This window comes from Heterodontus francisci, chromosome 4 (assembly GCF_036365525.1).
Source record: "Heterodontus francisci isolate sHetFra1 chromosome 4, sHetFra1.hap1, whole genome shotgun sequence".
Classification (NCBI taxonomy): Eukaryota; Metazoa; Chordata; class Chondrichthyes; order Heterodontiformes; family Heterodontidae; genus Heterodontus; species Heterodontus francisci.
This window is the reverse complement of record NC_090374.1, coordinates 25449359-25465523: the sequence shown is the minus strand read 5'-3', so window position 1 is coordinate 25465523 and position 16165 is coordinate 25449359. Positions and strand designations below refer to the sequence as shown.

Sequence of the window (16165 nt, the reverse complement as noted above, 5' to 3'; positions counted from 1 at the left end):
TCCTACAAGTTAACTTTTAAAAAATAGCAGCCAAGATGGTCACTGCAATTTACATTTGAAACACCAGGAGACTGAACTGGAGGCAAAAAGCCCAGCCAGAACAATGGCTGAGTAGATTACCAGACGAGCCAGTCAAAGTCATCCTCGTGCATGTAGAACCTTGAATTTCATTAGAAGATTCCAGAAAAACCTCATTAGAAACAAAGAGGATTGATAGAACCATGTAATTGCTGGCTCATCTCTGAAGAAACAATAGTTTTGTGACACAGACAGCAGACAGGCAGTAACTGAAGGTGTAGCAGCAAAGACAACAGCTGCTCCCCTTGTCTCTCTCCTCTCTTCCCTCCCCAGAAAATTTCAAGAAAGGAACCAGTTGCGACTGCAGCCAGCAACCAGGGGAAGAGAATCAACAACCAATTCCACCTTCAGAAGTCCTGAGCAAAGCAAGCCAACCACAGTGCACTTGGACCAGCGAGGACTTCAAGACTACAGCTTCAACCGAGGATTACTGGATGTACAGACTGTATTTAAGTTGTATTTATTCTGGATTTTAATCCAGACATCAAATCTGTTTTCCTCTGTAATCTATTTGTGCGTGTGTGACTCTCATGTGAATGTGTAGCATATTTTTAGTATTTTAACTTGGGTTAGAGTGTTAAGTGTAATAAACCTACCTCCGTCTTGTTTAAACAAGAAAACCTATCGAATTGGTTCTTTTGCAATCATGTTAGAAGAACAAGGTCAAACAATCACGCAGATGGTAAGCACAATCACGGTTTTAAAAATGGAATAAACTTTGTTGCAATCAAACGAGACGAAGGGTGAAAGGGAAGCCAGAGACTCCCCTCCTCACCTGGCCGTAACACTATCTTCTCGAGAGTGAACGCGTGCATGAGTGGTCTTGCGAACATTTCGGAGAATGGAATTGTTTAAATAGTTAATCTACTATTTTGAACCTTCAAGAAAACCTGTCACTATCTGTTTATTTGGCAAGTAAAACACTCAGCAGCTAACTTATAATTTTAAACAAAAACACAATTAGGGTCAGTTGGGAGGTGAACAGTAGGAACCAACCACACTCCTCACCACCTGTCTGTAACCCTACGATAGAGCAATAGTCATTAATGAAGCCACTGAAGTAGCTGGGCTGAGGATGTTTTCCTGAGGAACACCTGCCATGATGTTCTGGAGCTATGACCGCTTGCCTCTGATGTTCACAACCTTATTTGTTTGCATCACAGGTATGACTTCAGTCACTGGAGGGCTTTTTCTTTGACTCCCATTGATCAGTATTACTAGGTTTCCTTTGTCCCATAATTGATAGAATTAGGATCATTTTCATTAGAAAGACGGAGGTTGAGGGGGGACCTGATTGAGGTGTACAAAATCATGAGAGGTATAGACAGAGTGGATAGCAAGAAGCTTTTTCCCCAGAGTGGGGGATTCAATTACAAGGGGACACGAGTTCAAGGTGAAAGGGGAAAAGTTTAGGGGGGATATGCGTGGAAATTTCTTTACGCAGAGGGTGGTGGGTGCATGGAACGTTTTGCCAGCGGAGGTGGTAGACGCGGGCACGATAGCGTCTTTTAAGATGTATCTAGACAGATACATGAACGGGCAGGAAGTAAAGAGATACAGACCCTTAGAAAATAGGCGACAGGTTTAGATAGAGGATTTGGATCGGCGTAGGCTTGGAGGGCCGAAGGGCCTGTTCCTGTGCTGTAATTTTCTTTGTTCTAGTCTTGATGTCAGTGACAGATACCCTTCTTCTAGCATTCAGCTCTTGCATTCATGTCTGTGATAAGGTCAGGAGGTGAATTATTCTGGTAGAACCTAAACTAAGCATCTGTGAACAGCTTCCTGGTAAATAGATTAGATTAGAGATACAGCACTGAAACAGGCCCTTCAGCCCGCCGAGTCTGTGCCGAACATCAACCACCCATTTATACTAATCCTACACTAATCCCATATTCCTACCAAACATCCCCACCTGTCCCTATATTTCCCTACCACCTACCTATACTAGTGACAATTTATAATGGCCAATTTACCTATCAACCTGCAAGTCTTTTGGCTTGTGGGAGGAAACCGGAGCACCCGGAGGAAACCCACGCAGACACAGGGAGAACTTGCAAACTCCACACAGGCAGTACCCGGAATCGAACCCGGGTCCCTGGAGCTGTGAGGCTGCGGTGCTAACCACTGCGCCACTGTGCCGCCCACTGCTGCTTGATAGCACTATGAATGACTCCTTCTATTACTTCATTATGATTGGGAGGAAGCTCATAACAGGAGGGGTAGGGAAGATAGGGGAGAGGAGGGGTAGGGAAGATAGGGGAGAGGAGGAGAAGGGAAGGAAGGGAGCTATTTAACCAAAGGCTATCTTCCCCAAATCAAAACCAGCAAGGACATGCGATGGATTTCAGAATGAGTGTTGACATTGTACAGTTTAACAAAAGTCTATGTGCTATCAATCACTCCTTGACATAAGATGCATAACTGCTACAAAATATAATAATGAAAACTACTTACAGTATATGCATGAGCAGCTAACAGCAGTAAAATTAACTACTCATAACAGATGTCCCATTTATATGAATTTGCCAATTGGAGAGTTTCCCAGGTTTGAGAGCAAACCCATTTGCAAACAGCAAAATAAGCACCTCATAATCATTGCAAAATGAGCTGACACAGAGCCTACAAGATCTTGAGGTTTTAGTGCCCCATTTTATACAGAAACTGGTTGCAATAAATTTACTTACTAATTTCTGCTTTCTCGTATATTTACTAAAAACACTGAATCTGGGATTTCACCTGAAAACCATGTTGTCCCTACTTTACGAAACAATGCAACAAACACACCTGGTGCTGGAATAATTAGTGAATGCAACTATGGTGCAAGCAGAAGGGATCCAGATGAAGAAAACCACACACACATACACACAACAAAACTTTAATACATTCAGGTGGAACCAGGCGCAAAAAAGCAGAAATCAAATCAGATCAAGAATTGATCTGAAATAGTGCTTTCCTTTCCCTTGGCTGCATAATTTTCCAATTAAATTTGTGCTCCAGTTCATAGTTCCTTTAATTACAGAATTCTAGCATCATTAGTGACAGAATGAGAGCAAAAGCAAAACACTGTGGATGCTGGAAATTTGAAATAAAAACAGAAAATGCTGGAAACACTCAACAGGTCAGGCAGCACCTCTGGAGACAGAAACAAAGTTAACATTTCAGGTCAATGACCTTTGATCACCACAGGAGCAATCTGGATAAGTGGTAAAAGGAAACATAGCAGCATGGACCAAAAATTGATGGACAGAGAGGAAACAGAAGATTAAGGTTCAAGAGTGCTGATTGGATTGGAGAATGTTCAGAAGTGATCAATACAGGAAGTGTTTCTAGGTCTACTTTTATTTGAAGTGCTTTATCTGATTTAGATGGATACAAAGAGCATGATATTGAAATTTGCTGAAGGCACAAAAGTTTGTCAAACAATTCTTCTGGAGGACAAAGGTTGGTGGAATTGGTAGACAGGTGGCAAATGCAATTTACTGCAGTAAATTCTGAGATAATGTATTTTTAGGAGGAAAATATACATTCAATGGAAAGATTCTGAAGGGCAAGATGTGCAAAGACATCTCGAGGTTTAAATACATAATTCCTTGAACATGCATGTAGAAGATATATCACAATTTATCAAAGATCCCCCACTGAGAAACAATTCTTGCAGTGACAGACCCAATCAAATTAGGTTTCACAGACAGTGATTTCTCAGAAACCAGGCAAGCAATTCACACAACAACTTGCATTTAGTTAGCACTGTTAATGTAATGTCCTACGGTGCTTCACAGAAGTGTAATCAGACAAACCAAAGGAAATATTAGGGGTGCATTCAAAAGACTGATCAAAGAGGTGAGTTTTATAGAAAGAAAGAACTTGTATTTTATACAGTGCCTTGCACAATCTCAGGATGTCCCAAACTGCTTTACAGCCAATAAAGTGCATTTAAAATACAAGCACTTTTGCAGTGTAAGAAACGGGGTAGCCAATTTTTGCACAGCAAGGTCCCAAAAAAGCAATGAGATAAATGACTAAATCATCTGCTTTGGTGTTAAGAATATTTAAAAAAAAGGAGCTGCAGTAGGCCTTATGGCCCTTTGAACCTTCTCCTTCATTCAATAAGATCACAGCTGAACTAATAAATCAAGACCAATTTTTCACCTTAGCCCCATATCCCATGATGCTCTTAGTGCCCCCCAATGAATAAACTCATTGGCTGAGCATCCACCTTTAAGTGAATAAATTTCTCCCCTTCTCAATCGTAAATGACCAAGCCTTTATCCTGAGACTATGACCCCTATGTTCTACACTCTCAACTAGGTTTAGGGATAAATGTTGGCCAGTGCACTGGAAGAACTTTTCTGCTCTTCTTCGAGTAGTGTTGTGGGATCTTTTATGTCCACCTGTGGAGAACGAGGCTTTGGTTTAATGTCTTCAAAGGACACCACCTCTGTCAACTGTTCCAAACACAAAGGATGAGAATTTTAAATGAGAAGTTAGAGGATCTGAGGCCAATGCAGGTCAGCAAAGACAGGAGTTAAGGCTGAACAGGACTTGACTCTGGACGGGATACATACAGCAGAGTTTTGCATGAGCTGAAATTTATAAAGGGTCGAGGATGTGGGATGTACAGCATTAAAATAATCTGGTTTGGAAGAGACAAAAGGCATGGATTAGAGTTTCTGGAGCAGAAGAACTGATGTGGGTGATGTTATAGAGGCAGTCTTTGTGTTGTCTTATGGAGTAGGTGATCTTCATGTCGTGACAGCATCTGGGTCAGAAGCTCAGCTCAGGGTTGAATATAATGCCAAGGTTGCAAACAGTCTGGATCAACCAGCGATAGAGCTGGGGAGTACAACCAAATGGTGACAATCTTGTTGACGGACTCCCCGATGAAACAACTGCAAATGCCATTGGAGAATGGATGAATATGTTATCAGTAGTCTGGTGATCAACCTTTTCTACGTATTAAGAGTAGAAGTTGCGTTTTCTAACAACTGCTAAACAATCAACATAAAAATGAACCAGTTAACTTTGAAGTAGCTTCTACATACCAGCTAAAAGATGCTGATTTATTTTCTATCTCTCCTTTAGAAGCAGACTGACCCCAGCCGGTCACTTCAGAAAAACATTTTAGAAAAATAGCAAGACACTAGGTAAATTAAAAATTAATTTCAAAATATGTAACATGGGCATTCCTAAACTCCAAAACCAGACAGATTGTCACCTTTCTGCTAGATGGCAGCCTACTCCACAACTGAGAGAAACAGTTGCTTAAGTTACTTTTAACTTGGAGTTTCCTTACCTTATAAATCAAACTTTAGCATTCCACTTACAATACCATTGTCAATCATTAATCCTACAAGAGCATAGTGCTTGGCCACTGCTTCCCAAATAGCGTTAATATTAATCACTTTTATTTTCCTATTATCTAGCCTGTTAATCATCAGTAGATGTAAATTGAATGATTAACAATCTGACAACACATTATCAGACGAAATCAAGTTTCACTCAAGTTACAAGTCTTCTGCGACCTTAATATTCATATTATTAAATGCCCATACAATATCAATAAATTGTTTTTCCATTTTAAAAGACAACTGCAAAAGGGATTTTTAAGTTTACCTCTTTACCATATTGCTCTTAAGTTTGACATTTTTGCCAGAGATAGCGTGTTCACCTAATTCGTACTGTAATGAGAGGCTTATACGGCTGTCACCCAATGCGAGATGCTGATGTTGCTGAGTCTTCTTTTAGCCATGTGTATAGAATGACTCTCCTCTTCCTGTTCACAGAAATCCTCACACTTCCCGTCCCTCAAGAAAACACCATTTCTTAGTGGGCGGTGTGATACTGAAGGTCCAGATTCTATGCTGTGATAGCTAACCTCAACCGGCAGGGGGAAATGCAACAGGATGAGTGCACAATGTTCAGTACTATTCGCAACTCCTCAGATACTGAAACAATGTGTAGAAATGCAGCACGAACTGAACATCATCCAGGCTTGGGCTGATAAGTGGCAAGTAACATTTGCGCCACACAAGTGCCAGGCAATGACCATCTCCGACGAGAGAGAATCTAACCATCTCCCCTTGACATTCAATGACATAACAATCACAGAATCCCCCACTATTAATATCCTGGGGGTTACCATTGACCAGAAACTGAACTGGAGTCACCATATAAATACTATGGCTACAAAAGCAGGTCAGCGGCTAGGAATCCTGTGGCCAGTAACTCACCTCCTGACTCCCCAAAGCCTGTCCACCAACTACAAGGCACAAGTCAGGAGTGTGATGGAATACTCTCCACTTTCCTGGATGGGTGCAGTTCCAACAACACAAGAAGCTCGACACCATCCAGGACAAAGCAGCCCACTTGATTAGCTCCCCATCTACAAACATTCACTCCCTCCACTACCGACACACAATGGCAGCACTGTGTACTAACTATAAGATGCACTGCAGCAATGCACCAAGGCTCCTTAGACAGCACCTTCCACACCTGTGACCTCTACCACCTAGAAGGACAAGGGCAGCAAATGCATGGGAACACCACCACCTGCAAGTTCCCCTCCAAGTCACACACCATCCTGACTTGGAACTATAATCGCTGTTCCTTCACTGTCGCTGGGTCAAAATCCTGGAACGCCCATCCTAACAGCACCCACCCCACATGGACTGCAGCGAATCAAGAAGACAACTCACCACCACCTCATCGAGGGCAATTAGGGATGGGCAATAAATGCTGGCCTAACCAGCGACGCCCACATCCCATGAATGAATAACATTTTTTTTCGCAGTATTCAAGATGTAGGAAAAAACAAACCTGCTTGGGCTCCCAAACGCTGTGCAGTCTGTCCTATTGCAAACACCTTTCAATACTGGATAATGACAGGGTGAAGTTCAGTAATAATTGGGTCCGTTTGACACTGGGAGGAAATGACATTAATGAAGAATGACAACTTTTACAAGTTACCACTGGGTTTCCAACACAACTATACATGAAACAATCAGTCCTTTCTTCTCCTCAGCAGCACACAAAAGAAGTAATCTCAAAACATCTTTACTTCAGAAATTTTAGCTACACAGCTCAACTTGTGTAGAATATAAAATAAAATTACATTTCACTTTGGGTCCCAGCTTTAGCATTATCTAAATTTTCTGCTTTGTCTGTCATGCAACATGAGTCATAGCCATCTAGGTAACCCAGCCCCCCATGAACTTCTCTCTTGTACACAGAATGTACTATTAGAAGCTATAACTCAAGGAGGGAGTGCAGCAATGTTGGAGATACCATATTTCAAATGAATTAAACTGAGATGATAAAAGATCCCATGCCACTATTTGAAAAAGAGAGGAATTCTCATGGTGTCCTGGTCAACACATATCCTTCAACCACAAACAAAAATAGATTAACTGGTTGTTTATTGCAATGCTTATGTGGCCTTGCTGCATGCAATTTGCTGTCACATATGTCTATAAAACAGTGACCATACTTTAAAATTGTAATTCATTGTGAAGCGGTCTCTTTTCTATAGGGTGTATACACAGTTGAGTCAGAAATCAAGATAATGGCCACCCACTTGAAATGACCAGAAATGATTTTGAACCAACAAAGAACAGTATAGCACAGGAACAGGCACTCCAAGCCTGCGCCGATCTTGATGCCTGCCTAAACTAACACCTTCTGCACTTCCGGGGACCGTATCCCTCCATTCCTATCCTATTCATGTATTCGTCAAGATGCCTCTTAAACGTCGCTATCGTACCTGCTTCCACCACCTCCCCCGACAGCAAGTTCCAGGCACTCACCACCCTCTGTGTAACGAACTTGCCTCGCACATCCCCTCTAAACTTTGCCCCTCTCACCTTAAACCTATGTCCCCTAGTAACTGACACTTCCACCTTCGGAAAAAGCTTCTGACTATCCACTCTGTCCATGCCACTCAACTTTGTAAACCTCTATCATGTCGCCCCTCCACCTCCGTCATTCCAGTTAAAACAATCTGAGTTTATCCAACCACTCCTCATAGCTAATGCCCTCCAGACCAGGTAACATCCTGGTAAACCGCTTCTGTACCCTCTCCAAAGCCTCCACGTCCTTCTGGTAGTGTGACGATCAGATTTGCACGCAATATTCTAAGTGTGGCCCAACTAAAGTTCTGTACAGCTGCAGCATGACTTGCCAATTTTTATACTCTATGCCCCGACCGATAAAGGCAAGCATGCCGTATGCCTTCTTGACTACCTTATCCACCTGCGTTGCCATTTTCAGTGACCTGTGGACCTGTATGCCCAGATCTCACTGCCTGTCAATACTGCTAAGGGTTCTGCCATTTACTGTATACTTCCCACCTGCATTAGACCTTCCAAAACTCATTCCCTCACATTTGTCCGGATTAAACTCCATCTGCCATTTCTCCGCCCAAGTCTCCAACTGATCTATATCCTGCTGTATCCTCTGACAATCCTCATCACTATCTGCAACTCCACCAACCTTTGTGTCGTCCGCAAACTTACTAATCAGACCAGCTTCATTTTCCTCCAAATCATTTATATATAGTACAAATGGCAAAGGTCCCAGCACTGATTCCTGTGCAACACCACTAGTCACAGCCCTCCATTCAGAAAAGCACCCTTCCACTGCTACCCTCTATCTTCTATGACCGAGCCAGTTCTGTATCCATCTTGCCAGCTCACCTCTGATCCCGTGTGACTTCACCTTTTGTACCAGTCTGCCATGGTGGACCTTGTCAGAGGCTTTACTGAAGTCCATATAGACAACATCCACTGCCCTTCCTTCATCAATCATCTTCGTCACTTCCTCAAAAAACTCAATCAAATTAGTAAGACACGACCTCCCCTTCACAAAACCATGCTGCCTCTCGCTAATAAGTTTGTTTGTTTCCAAATGGGAGTAAATCCTGTCTCGAAGAATCCTCTCCAATAATTTCCCTACCACTGACGTAAGGCTCACCGACCTATAATTTCCTGGATTATCCTTGCTACCCTTCTTAAACAAAGGAACAACATTGGCCATTCTCCAGTCCTCTGGGACCTCACCTGTAGCTAATGAGGATGCAAAGATTTCTGACAAGGCCCCAGCAATTTCTTCCCTTGCCTCCCTCAGTATTCTGGGGTAGATCCCATCAGGCCAGTTATGTACATTTCAGTGTTTGATTTGATGGAATCTTTTCAGGACTTTATTTCAGTGAATCAGTGAAGTATTTGAAGCAGGGTTTGCTAACAAGACAAATCTTTTAAAGAGTATTTCAAACAGGGAATGGGGGAAGACGGAAGGAAGACTCTGGATCTGGTTCGTGCAGATGTCAAACTCTCAATGTTTTTGACCTTTACGCACAGATTGCACTATATAATAAATACATGATAGTACTATGAATGAGAATAGACAGAGACTGCTTGAGTTGTGTACCTATCATGACCTCTGCATCACCAACTCGTTCTTTCACACTAAACCCTGTCACCAGGTTTCATGGAGGCACCCAAGATCACGTCGTTGGCACCAGCTGGACCTCATCGTCACAAGGCGAGCCTCCTTAAACAGTGTTCAAATCACACGCAGCTTCCACAGTGCGGACTACGACACCGACCACTCCCTGGTGTGCAGCAAGGTTAGACTCAAACCAAAGAAGCTGCATCACTGCAAGCAGAAGGGCCACCTGCGCATCAACACGTGCAGAATTTCATCCATAGCTGTTACAAAAATCTCTAAATTCACTTGTAAAAGCCCTTCAAAACACTCCCACAGGGAATGCTGAGACCTAGTGGGCCCACATCAGAGATGCCATCTACGAGTCAGCTTTGACCACCTATGGCAAACATGCGAAGAGGAATGCAGACTGGTTTCAATCTCATTTTGAAGAGCTGGAACCAGTCATAGCCGCTAAGCGCATTGCACTGTTGAACTACAAGAAAGCCCCCAGCGAGTAAACATCCGTAGCACTTAAAGCAGCCAGAAGCACTGCACAAAAAACAGCCAGGCGCTGCGCAAATGATTACTGGCAACACCTATGCAGTCATATTCAGCTGGCCTCAGACACCGGAAATATCAGAGGAATGTATGATGGCATTAAGAGAGCTTTTGGGCCAACCATCAAGTAGATCGCCCCCCTCAAATCTAAATCAGGGGACACAATCACTGACGAACGCAAGCAAATGGACCGCTGGGTTCAGCACTACCGAGAACTGTACTCCAGGGAGAATGTTGTCACTGAGACTGCCCTCAATGCAGCCCAGCCTCTACCAGTCATGGATGAGCTGGACGTACAGCCAACAAAATCAGAACTCAGTGATGCCATTGATTCTCTAGCCATTGGAAAAGCCCCTGAGAAGAACAGCATTACCCCTAAAATAATCAAGAGTGCCAAGCCTGCTATACTCTCAGCGCTACATGAACTGCTTTGCCTGTGCTGGGACGGGGGAGCAGTACCTCAGGACATGCGCGATGCCAATATCATCATCCTCTACAAAAACAAAGGTGACTGCGGTGACTGCAACAACTCAGCATAGTGGGGAAAGTCTTTGCTCGAGTTGCTTTAAACAGGCTCTAGAAGCTGGCCGAATGCATCTACCCTGAGGCACAGTGTGGCTTTCGTGCAGAGAGATCAACCATTGACATGCAGTTCTCCCTTCGTCAGATACAGGAGAAATGCCGCGAACAACAGATGCCCCTCTACATTGTTTTCATTGATCTCACCAAAGCTTTTGACCTCGTCAGCAGACGTGGTCTCTTCAGACTACTAGAAAAGATCGGATGTCCACCAAAGCTACTAAGTATCATCACCTCATTCCATGACAATATGAAAGGCACAATTCAGCATAGCGGCACCTCATCAGACCCCTTTCCTATCCTGAGTGGAGTGAAACAGGGCTGTGTTCTCGCACCCACACTCTTTGGGATTTTCTTCTCCCTGCTACTCTCACATGCATTCAAGTTTTCAGAAGGAAGAATTTTCCTCCACACAAGATCAGGGGGCAGGTTGTTCAACCTTGCCCGCCGAAGAGCGAAGACCAAGGTATGGAAAGTCCTCATCAGGGAACTCCTCTTTGCTGACGATGCTGCATTAACATCTCACACTGAAGAGTGTCTGCAGAGTCTCATCGACAGGTTTGCGGCTGCCTGCAACGAATTTGGCCTAAGCATCAACCTCAAGAAAACGAACATCATGGGACAGGACGTCAGAATTGCTCCATCAAAATCGGCGACCACGCTCTGGAAGTGGTTCAAGAGTTCACCTACCTAGGCTCAACTATCACCAGTAACCTGTCTCCAGATGCAGAAATCAACAAGCGCATGGGAAAGGCTTCCACTGCTATGTCCAGACTGGCCAAGAGAGTGTGTGGGAAAATGGCGCACTGACACGGAACAAAAAAGTCCGAGTGTATCAAGCCTGTGTCCTCAGTACCTTGCTCTATGGCAGCGAGGCCTGGACAACGTATGTCAGCCAAGAGCGACGTCTCAATTCATTCCATCTTCGCTGCCTCCGGAGAATACTTGGCATCAGGTGGCAGGACCGTATCTCCAACACAGAAGTCCTCGAGGCGGCCAACATCCCCAGCTACATCCCACACCACTGTGTCAGCGGCGCTTGAGATGGTTTGGCCATGTGAGCCGCATGGAAGATGGCAGAATCCCAAGAGACACATTGTACAGCGAGCTCGCCACTGGTATCAGACCCACCGGCTGTCCATGTCTCCGCTTTAAAGACGTCTGCAAACGCGACATGAAGTCCTGTGACATTGATCACAAGTCGTGGGAGTCAGTTGCCAGCGATCGCCAGAGCTGGCGGGCAGCCATAAAGGCGGGGCTAAAGTGTGGCGAGTCGAAGAGACTTAGCAATTGGCAGGACAAAAGACAGAAGCACAAGGGGAGAGTCAACTGTGTAACAGCCCCGACAAACAAGTTTTTCTGCAGCACCTGTGGAAGAGTCTGTCACTCTAGAATTGGCCTTTATAGCCACTCCAGGCACTGCCTCACAAACCACTGACCATCTCGAGACGCTTACCCATTGTCTCTCAAGACAAGGAGGCCACAGCTGTACTATAAATTTAACAGTACGCAATTTCTCTTTCAAGAGAATTCACAATTAAGCAAAAAAGTCTCTCTCACACACAGCAAGAGATAGCCTGATACATCTGAGAGTAAATGTTTCAAGTCTTTTTTCCCTACAACTCACGCCATAAAAATTCTTTGAAAAAAAACACATCAACTAACAGATAACTTCACCTGCTGATCGTGAAAGCTTGGTGACATTTGATCTCCCTGAATGATATTTGATATGCCTTGTTAAAAATTACTTGTGAACCTAAGGTTAATTCTTAGGTGGAAAAGAATGAATGAGGCAAAACAACAGGACACAAGGTTCACTTATAAATACTGACGACTACAGAACAGTAGGATGAGAGACAGGCTGCTTAAAGCAAAGTTATAATGTAATTGAATGCAACAGATTGCACTATGTTCTGTCTATCACAACAAAGTCCTCCAAAACAATTAAATAGCCAAATATTGCAGCAGCATGACTGTCCTCTGGTGGGGGGAAAACCTTACGTCTGAAAGGGGCAAAGCACTATTTCTGTAAGATTAAAGCTAACCGGGTGTAAGTAGTAGCTCAAGTAATTGGACAAGGCTGGCAAAGAGAACTGATTTATAGTTATTATGCGCAGAGGACTCAAAATAATACTTACTAGTGGAGCAGAATCCATTTAACTGGACTTCTATAAAGCGAGTAATAAAAGCAAAATACTGCGGATGCTGGAAATCTGAAACAAAAACAAGAAATGCTGGATTCACTCAGCAGGTCTGGCAGCATCTGTGGAAAGAGAAGCAGAGTTAACGTTTCGGGTCAGTGACCCTTCTTCGGAACACCGAAGAAGGGTCACTGACCCGAAACGTTAACTCTGCTTCTCTTTCCACAGATGCTGCCAGACCTGCTGAGTGAATCCAGCATTTCTTGTTTTTGTTTCTATAAAGCGAGCACTGTCCTGCTGGTTTGGGGCATGGCTTGAAAGCAGAATAGATTTCAAGAACATGGGGGAGGGAGAAATCTGAAATATTTTTAGTTAATCTATTTCAAGATTTTAAAAAAAAAAATTGTATTAGAGCAGTTATGCAGACGGCTGAAAGCAAAGGAATTCAAAAATCAATTCAGAACGTACAACCAAAAACCAGCCTCTCAAGACGTTTTTACATCCTTCCCTTTACCTTATGAGGAAAACACTTTAAACTCATACCTTAAGTCACAGCCACATCCTGGGGCCTCAAGTCAGGCCTCAGCCTGATCTGGCCTAAATTGAACCGTTATTTGTGTGTGTCTTTTTTTTTTGCCCACTCCCCCTCAAGAATAAATTACTCCTGCGATTTAACGTAAATCTTACTTTTGAAGAAACCCGAAAGAAATTAATGTTTCTCCTGTTCTGGGTTCACCAATATCAATAACCACACAGAGTCTTGGCGACTGCAGGGACCCTACTGGTCCCGTCTCCATGGCAACCGCGCCTGGAGCGGGCCACGGGGGCCGCCAGCTGCCGCCTCAGGAGGCTCCCCCTCCCTTCCACCGACATTCACTCACCATCTGCCGCTCGAAAGGGTTGTTATCGTCGCTTTGGGATGAGAGCAGCTTGGACCAAAGCACCATCAGCGTCAGGAAAGTCCCGATAATCAGCAAACTCCGTAAGAGGAAGCCGACTTTCACCCTCATTGCTCCCTCCCTCACTCCTCTCTGTTGCTGAGAGAACTTCAACTTTCCAAGTGTGCAAAAAAAATAGAAATATATATTTTCTGGAAATTAATGTATTAACCGAGAGGAGGAATTTTTTTTTTAAATTACATGTAATAAACTGGTTTCAAATGTGCACTGGGAGGTATTTACAAATCGATATTTTTTTTTAAATTAAAAGAAAAGCTTCCCGTGCCTGATTTCTCTCTCCTCTTTCGGTTTTGATCGTCTTCCTACTTAGAGCAGGTTTCACACACTGCTGCCCCCTCCAGCTCTCCAGCAACATGTGCACCGCCCCTTCCTCTCTCTCTCTCTCTCTCTCCTCCCCTCAATCCCTCTGTCGGTTTTTCTGTTAATTACGTTTGGCTCCAGTTCCACACGACGCGGTTCACTTTGGAAGGCTGTACGTCACAAAACTCCCTACGTGTGCGGTAGGGGGTTGATGGAATTTATTTTCAAAAAATATAAATAAATACAAGTTCTTTCGTCTGTCGTCCAAACCACCGTGAAATGAAGCAACAACTTTCCTTTGTAAGTCAACAAATTCAGGTTGCTGTTTTCACATCTTCGCTCTCTTCCCTTTGGAGACGGGTGAGAAATAGTGGGAGGATTCTACCGCCTGAGGGGCCACAACATAAGCATTACTTCTTCTTTGGCCTCCTTATCTCGAGAGATAATGGGTAAGCGCCTGGAGTGGCTATAAAGGCCAATTCTAGAGTGACAGGCTCTTCCACAGGTGCTGCAGATAAAATTGGTTGTCGGGGCTGTTACACAGTTGGCTTTCCCCTTGCACTTCTGTCCTTCCATTATTATACTAGTTAATAGGGTGGATCGTCTTAAGAGTTACAATACGAAGGTTTTATGAGCTCCCACCAGAGCCAACACATCAGCACAATGGGATGAACAGCCCTCTTTTGTGCTGCATCTTGCTATGGTATGGTGAGGAAGGGGAGGGGTGCAATCCACACCCACCAAACACAAAATTAAAAGCAAAATACTGCGGATGCTGGAAATCTGAAATAAAAACAAGAAATGCTGGAAACACTCAGTAGGTCTGGCAGCATCTGTGGAGAGAGGGAAGCAGAGTTAGTTAACTCTGCAAGTATAACAAGCATTTCTTGTTTTTATCCCACCAAACACGTATTGCAGTGGATGTTAACCCTAAAGTCACAGCCAAAGCTCCAGTCTCTACTCCTCAGGTCTGCCCTGCCCTACATGCTTTGAACCTTAAATGTTCTGACACTGAGGCAGGAATGCTACCACACCCACCACAAAATTAGATCTTCCAGAGATACCTTGTTCTGTGAGATAAGTCACTCTGTCTCATGCTCTCTCTCTTCCTATGGCCTATGTAGAACGACAACTATAGTTTTAGATTCAGTTGGCTAAGCCACATACTTCTGTCAGGAGTGTATTGCTGTGATGCTTCATTTGTATTTGTCAGTCTTTGTGTTTCTTGGTCTGTTTTGGGTGGCCACAGTTGCACACTGGAGAGTTCTTAATTTTCCATTTGTGCACCAAGTATCCATACGTTCCACGGTTTTGCGGATGCAGTTTAGGGTTGCCCTCGAGCAATGCAGAAGATTGAGGCCAGGAATCTTCTACAATTGGTCTTTCACGAGATCATTTGTTTGTTCTTGTGAACTCCAGTTAACTTTCCAAGGTTTGCCAAGGTTGAAGCCACATTGTCAAAGTTACTCTGTAAGCAGTGTAAATGTCTTATTTTAGTTGGTGTTAACTCCCTGTATCTACGTTCACAACAGTGTAATCTGGAGTTGTAACAATAGTTACCCCACCTTGTGACCTGAATCCAGTATTTGTGTCCATCAGACATGTATTTCTTCACCTCCTGATGGTTGGACTGAGTGAATATTTGGCCAGATCAGGCTAGAGAAGAATTGCTATGCTTCTTTATTTCTCGGTGGATGAATGTCCAGAACAGTATTTGTCTTTGCATAATAATACAAAATAATAATATTACACTTCTGCACATCATTGGGCCATCTGATGACTTCAAATGATTTTTGATTACTCTTTCTTTTCTCAGAGTCTGTGTTGCCTGAATGCCTTGCAACATCTCTGTTTCAAAAATCCTACTGACTGCTTGCTTATGTCTGTGGCTCAATGGGTAGCCTTTTTGCCTCTGTCAGAAGGTTGTGGGTTTGAGTCCCACTCCAGCGACATTGGCTGGGACTTTACGATGAGGTGGTAGCCCCATCCATTGGCTGGAAAGTTGGGGCGAGCCCACCTCCACCAGCCCTGGAAACCATGACTGTATTTTACGGTCCTCAGGCAATTAATAGCTCACAGTCTTGGCTTCTGCCTTTGTGAGGCAGGATGTCCCACCTCCAAGAGCTG

The 16165-nt window shown here is 43.7% G+C and overlaps 1 protein-coding gene across 2 annotated transcripts in view; it reads right to left on the bottom strand.

The window, feature by feature from the left end:
- The window catches only part of galnt7 (UDP-N-acetyl-alpha-D-galactosamine: polypeptide N-acetylgalactosaminyltransferase 7), a 188287-nt gene extending 174208 nt beyond the window's left edge, over positions 1 to 14079 (bottom strand). For both annotated transcript variants that reach the window (XM_068029290.1, XM_068029289.1), the window contains exon 1: positions 13661 to 14079. In XM_068029290.1, coding sequence (XP_067885391.1) covers positions 13661 to 13789 — 129 coding nt within the window. In that variant the 5' untranslated portion in view covers positions 13790 to 14079. The remainder of the gene's footprint in view (positions 1 to 13660) is intronic.
- Between the last annotated feature and the right edge of the window lie 2086 nt (positions 14080 to 16165).